Source organism: Nicotiana attenuata, unplaced genomic scaffold, assembly GCF_001879085.1.
Source record: "Nicotiana attenuata strain UT unplaced genomic scaffold, NIATTr2, whole genome shotgun sequence".
Classification (NCBI taxonomy): Eukaryota; Viridiplantae; Streptophyta; class Magnoliopsida; order Solanales; family Solanaceae; genus Nicotiana; species Nicotiana attenuata.
The window spans coordinates 74,310-80,868 of NW_017673994.1; the positions used below are offsets into that span (position 1 = coordinate 74,310).

The following is a 6,559-nucleotide window of genomic DNA, read 5'->3' on the forward strand; positions in this document are numbered from 1 at the left end:
GTTAAAGGCAGGTAAAGAAGTGGTTAGAAGTAAAGATGAACAAACCAGTGCTGATAGGTCCGCTCCACTTAAATTTTTACAAGCATCATCTCTTCCAATGGTCATCAAGTCAACATTAGTATCTATAGGTTTGTTCCGAGCAAGAGCTTTTAGAATTAGTCCACGCTCATCTGGACTAGGTAGAGGGACATATAGGAGTTTCCCTAACCTTCCAGGTCTAAGAATAGCTTGGTCCATGACTTCAGGCCTGCAAACATGATAATAAGAATAAGAACCAAAATAGGATGTGAATCATTAACTTCCAATCTTCTTTCAAAAACCAGACACATAATATTCAGAAGAACGAAAAATACCTATTTGTGGCACCAATCACATAAACACCTTTTCTCTGATCTGCACCGTCTAGTTCTATTAGTAGCTGCAATAATTAGAGAAGTTACACATTTGCAAAAGTTAAGAAGAATATAATGTCAACTTTTGTCAGGAAAATATGCTCAATCATACAAACCTGATTCAAAAGCCTTTCAACGACCCAACCTCCTTCCTTACCACGTTTAGTTGTCAATGCATCCATCTGTTAAAAAAAATGAAAAAATAAAAATAAAAAGGTAAGATAAAAGAAAAGAAAAGTTGACAACCATGTGTTTCTCACAAAAGTTTCCCTTTTTTCTATTATTAATTTTTTGTGTGCTAAAACCATCACTACAAAACTTAGCGCTCGCGTATGAACACTATACTTTATAGAAAGCATCTTATAAGTGCACTAGGATTTTGAAAGTTTCTACTTTTGTTTTATTTTTACTATTATTAATTTTGGGTACTGAACCACCACTATAAAACATTGCTCTCATATCTGAACATTGTAATATGAATTAGACCTTGTAGCAAGCATCTTACAGGTGCACGTCAATTTACAAAGGATTTAAAAATAAGCCAAAGCTTCTGCAGTAGTTGAAGGTGGACAGACTCAAACAGAATGAAAAGATGACGGCTATCAGACAGAAGTAAGAGTGGTCAAGTTCAGAGGCATCACAAGTACCTCATCGAAGAATAGAATGCATGGAGAACATGTTCTTGCACGAGTAAATAATGTCCGAATAGCTAACTCACTTTCACCAACATACTTGTTCAGAATTTCAGGTCCCTGGATGGAGATCAGTAAATGAGAAAACATGTCACGACAAATTCGTGCAAGCACCAACAAAAGCATTGCATTAGGAAATGTGAAATTTGCAGGAACCTTAATGTGAATAAAATTTGCTCCAGCTTCATTAGCAACAGCCTTGGCAATTAACGTTTTACCGCATCCTGGGGGACCATATAGCAAGAATCCTGTTTCGTTGTCCACTCCAAACTCCTGAAATGTGAAACAACTTTTAGAAGCTTTATGTGTCATAAGAAAAATTATCAAACAATGAGGTTAAGGCACTAAAAAGCCAGCACAGAAGTGTTCTTAACTTGGAGCACAAATGGTGCTTGCTGAAGGAAATGCATGAATTACATAAAATATATTGCTACTTCAACCAAAGGACAAGCATTTATTTGTTACTAGTGGCAATGTTCCCAATGAGCACAAATCCCATTGGACACTTGCAACTCCAGTTGTGACAAAGTTGGACACACTGGTAGGAGCAAGGGCATAATTACATAATTAAGAAAGACTACAAGTTATATACCAACAAGAACACCTAGTCTTCCTGCACATTAAGAAGTTCAGGAGTGGGAGAAGATGATGGAATGCTCTTCACCAGTTAAAAGATATGTAACAGTACAACTCTGGTATTCCCTATGCCACAGGAAAGTCCATTAAAGATGGCACCAAAACGGCCTCAAATTAAAGCATGGTATTTAAGTGGAGAAGGGTGGGCCAGTTATCCACCGAGTTTTGAACCATGCGGCATAGGCCCTTGGAGATTTCTCAGTCATAAATAAGAAAATAAGAGATGGTTCGAGAACTCCACCTTAACCTTGATATTTAAAGATCCTCTGGGATAAAATAAACACCCAGCTTAAATTTGGGCAAAGAAATAGATAAATGCCCAAAAAACAATATCGATGTTTTAGAAGCACACGACAGAAGGTATAATGAACATAAAAAAACCATAACTTGAGAAGGTCTTAAATGAAGGCTATCAAGCCAATAAGCTGACACACTGGTGCAGTGTTTATATCAGAATATAACGTATAATTTAAGTTAATCACTCACCAGGTAAGCTTCAGGTTCCTTTATACGTTTGACAATGGAAAGTTCAAACTCCTGCCGCAACGAATCAAGGCCTCCAACATCTTTCCACATTACATTTGGTATAGCAGAGAAACCTTCTCTTCTCGATGAGGGTTGAATCAATTTAGCTGCTTCCTGCATATTATCATGTAAGTTATTATAGCAAGCCAAATGAAACCGCTTGCTTGAGGGTTTAAGTGGAAGACAATCCTATACCCAGAAAAAGGGCGTCATATACTAGATCAACAAAACAATAAGATATATAGTACGCATGCCAAAGTTAACCCTTTTTTCGATAACATTGGTGTTTAGGTCAGCTTGTGCGCGCTATGATTGATTCACGGGTTACCTGCTACTCCCACTCGAAAAGTTCGAGATACCCAAGGCTTAGAGAAATAAGGAGAAATCACCTAGCCTAGGTTATAGCATTGACTGCTTTACCGGTATTGTTCAATTCTCTTAACACATATAAGCTTCATCTGACAATGCTCTTAAAGGATGATGCACCCTCCTTACTTATCAAAACTTGATCTTGAATTTCATAGTCTAAAAGGAGGTCATCCTTTAAGAGCATTATCAGACGAAGCTTAAATATATTAAGAAACTTAAACAACATGGGTAAAGCAATTTATTATACATATTAACCGTGAACTCAAAATCAAACACTAGAATCTTGGGGAAGTAGAAAAGCCGATTTCTAATTACACATGTAAATGAAAGTTCATGGTTCTTCTACTTGCTAAAGCCAATTTCTCTTTTACTTTGATCTTCAATTGTTTTTAATTTCTTTTTTTTTTCTTTGGGGGTGGGGGGGTGGGGGGGGGGGGGGTCATTCCAGCAGACAGGATGTAAAATGTCAAGTGGCAATTACATATAGAAATTTACATGTCACAACCTAAGGAACATTTCTCGTGAAGGCAAATCAAGAATCTCAGATTCTCTGCACATACCTCAAAATCAGCCATATTAATGCTGAGCTTTTCCATCTCTTCAGGTGACCATGGCTTTCTCCACCATTCTTCAGCATCTTCACCATCTACCAATTCTCTTGAAAGCTCAACCTTCCTCAAGTCTAGTATCCTCTTCATTGCCAAGTTACCTGCCTTGTTAGTTAGAGCAGCCAAGTCTGCTCCAACAAATCCTGGGGTTGACCTAGCAATCTTCATGAGATCAAATGCACCTTCAACTCTTAGGTTACGTGTAAGCACAGACAAAATCTGCAGCCTTGCATTTTCATCTGGAATACCCAAGGCGATTTCACGGTCAAATCGTCCGGGCCTCCTCAATGCTGGGTCAATAGCATCAGGTCTATTAGTGGCCCCAATTACTAGGACATAACCAGGTCCATCACGAGATCCTTCTGATTTTGCTTCACTATTTCTTTTACCAGTTTGTACAGTAGTTCCTTTTGCATCATCATCGGGTTTTACAATTTTATGTGACTCATCCATGCATGTCATCAGCTGTGTTACAATGCGCCGCTCCATTTCTCTCTGTAAATTTTCTCTTTTGGAAGCAATTGCATCGATCTCATCAATAAACACAATAGATGGTGCTGTCCGGTATGCCTTTGAGAACAGTTCCCTTATGTTCTCTTCTGATGCACCTGTGATGGAGAACTACCATATTAGAATGCCTCGACAGAATGATAAACACCCAAACCGAAGGCATAAACTGTTAGTAATAAGAACACACACCCACGCTCCTTAAAGATAAAACTCAGAACACTCAAGACTGTCATACTACTGCATGATGCGCCATAATTGCTGCTAAAGTATAAGAAAATTGCAGGTATATGGATACCCAGGAATATGATACTCCACAGTCAGAGGCGGATCTAGTAAACTTCAGGGTTCACCCGAACCCAATAGCTTTTGGCTTGGACCTTGTATATGTGCTAAAAAATCCATTAAATAATATATCTCGAACCAAGTATATCAAATGGCCTATGGTAGAATATCGCATTCAAACCCATAATGTTCAAATCTTGGATCCGCCTCTGTCCACGGTGGACATCGGGATTCGAACACATAAAAAGGTTAAATTTTGGAAAAGGCTTAAAGTATTAGTAACTCTGTGGTACAACATGCCTGCTAATGGAAAATAGCAAGGTGAACAAATCAAACAACAAACAATTAGCTTCGCCTGTATCAGAGACCAAATCTGCAATAAAGTACGCTTGCAAAGATAGAGCAATAACGCAAATGAACCAAAAAGAACAAAGATTCAGCTTTTCACCTGAAATTCCAGAGACCAACTCAGTAGCAGAAAGCTTGTAAAATGGGACTCCCGTCTCATTGGCAATAGCATGAGCTAGCTTAGTTTTGCCACAGCCAGGTGGACCGTGGAAGAGTATCCCCGACATGGGTCTAACTCCAAGATGCTTAGTCAGCTGAGGATGGTACAATGGAACAATAACCTCCATCTTCAATTCCTCCAACACTCTATCCATTCCTCCTAAATCCTTAAACCTTGGCCCATCATCACCATTCCCATCATTTTCACCAATCTTTTCCCCCTCTCTGGCCTCTCCTCCTCCGCCTCCTAAATCGCTCGTGGCTTCGTTTCTTCGTTGTCCTCCTTTTGACATATTAATTTTCTTCCTTTTTTCATCATTATTGTCGTGAACCACCTCGTATTCAATCTTTTTTGACTTGGGAGTATTATTCACCTGTTTATTGTACGTATGTCGAAGCATAGACTTCATTAAATCGGGCTTTTCTTCCAATTTCTCACCGTAAATAGCGTCAGAAGACGACGAAGAGTAAGAATCATCGCTTTCGGAGGTGGTCGCGAGAGTCGACGACTCTCCGTCAGCTTCCTGCTTCTTTCTTTGGCTGTTCATTATGTGTTTCTTCTCAAGGAGCCGCAAACGCTGCTCGCTGCTGTCTCTCTTTGGCTTCTTTCTCGGAGGCGTTACTTCTTCGGTAGGGTTAGGGTTAGGGTTCCGGACTTGGAGTACAGTTTGGACCTGTCTGGTGAGATCTTGCAGCTTAGAGCGAGAATACTTATGATAAGTTGAACGGAGGTGGTCGACGAGTTCTTCAACGGAGAGGAAATCGTCCTTACATGACTCAATGTGGCGGCGAAGCTCGCCTGAAACTGGCCCACTGCCGCTGCGTCCTCTCCTTCCCATCGTCTTTTCCGGCAGCCGCCGACGCCTACTGCTAATCTTTTCTGAGACGAATTTTTCAGAACTATTTGGCTAATAAAGGTTTATTCTTCCCTTTGGGTTTTAAGTTCGGAAAAGGGCCAAAAAATGCGCCTAACGTATTAAAAATGGCTTACAGATATCCTCTATTAACCTTATAGTCTAAAAATACCCTTAATACTTTCTTCTAGGCTCAAACATACTCCTGAAACTAACGGATCAACCCGGATGAAATTTGGATTTTTTTTTGTTGCTAATGAAAGGCTTTGCATTAAAACTTATAGCCTCTTTGGCCAAGCTTTGTTTTGGGCCAAAAGCATTTTTGGCCAAAAATTGAGGTGTTTGGCCAAGCTTTTGGAAGGAAAAAAAGTGCTTTTCAGGAGAAGCAGAGCAGCTTTGGAGAAGCAAAAAAAAGTAGCTTCTCTCCAAAAGCACTTTTCTGAGAAGCACTTTTGAGAAAAATACACTTAGAAGCAGTTTTCAAAAGCTTGGCCAAACACTAAGTACTGCTCAAAAGTGTTTTTCAAATTAAATAGCCAAACACAAACTGCTTCTCACCAAAAGTACTTTTTTAAAAAGTACTTTTGAGAAAAGCACTTCTCAAAATAAGCTAATTTTAGAAGCTTGGCCAAACGGGCTATTAAAGTAGAAGAGTACGGTGGGGGCTGAACGCATGGTTACAGCGCCAGTTACATCAAAATCTAAGTACTTGGAAAGAAAAGGGGAGATTTTCAAAAAGCAAAATATTTGTATACGGTTAAAACCAGGGAAGGCCGATTGTAAGGCTTCTATAGCGTTTTCGAGTCCGGCCTCGATGGGCTCAAAGCGCAGTCTAAGGCTCGAAGCACTCACCTCGAGAGGGTATATCGAGGACTCGTCATAGCATACCTCTAGGCAGCATGAAAATCGACGACCGTCATGGAAAGGTGGGAAGTTCCCAAGGGCACGTGGTTGGAGCTGACCAGGTCTGCAAGAATAGTACAAATCCGTGCTGAGCATTTATACAGTTGTATCAATAGCATTTCCTCGTCATTATTAGACATGTACTGTGTTGGGATTCCCCCTCCTATATAAAGGGGGCCCTTATCATTTTGTAAAGGGGGACGACATATTGAATTCAATACAACATTCTCTGCTCTCATTGCTTAAACAATTATTCTACACATTTATCGCTTATTCTCTCA

General features: G+C 39.8%; 1 protein-coding gene across 1 annotated transcript in view; it reads right to left on the minus strand.

Annotated features, from left to right (window-relative positions):
• Positions 1–5,521, minus strand: part of LOC109217779 (cell division control protein 48 homolog C) — a 6,356-nt gene extending 835 nt beyond the window's left edge. Inside the window, exons 1-8 of the mRNA XM_019382046.1 lie at positions 4,463–5,521; positions 3,175–3,830; positions 2,207–2,359; positions 1,241–1,357; positions 1,040–1,144; positions 509–574; positions 354–418; positions 46–247 (exon numbers count right to left, since the gene is read on the minus strand). Of these exons, the coding sequence (XP_019237591.1) occupies positions 46–247; positions 354–418; positions 509–574; positions 1,040–1,144; positions 1,241–1,357; positions 2,207–2,359; positions 3,175–3,830; positions 4,463–5,360 (2,262 nt within the window). The 5' untranslated portion in view covers positions 5,361–5,521. The remainder of the gene's footprint in view (positions 1–45; positions 248–353; positions 419–508; positions 575–1,039; positions 1,145–1,240; positions 1,358–2,206; positions 2,360–3,174; positions 3,831–4,462) is intronic.
• Positions 5,522–6,559: the final 1,038 nt, after the last annotated feature.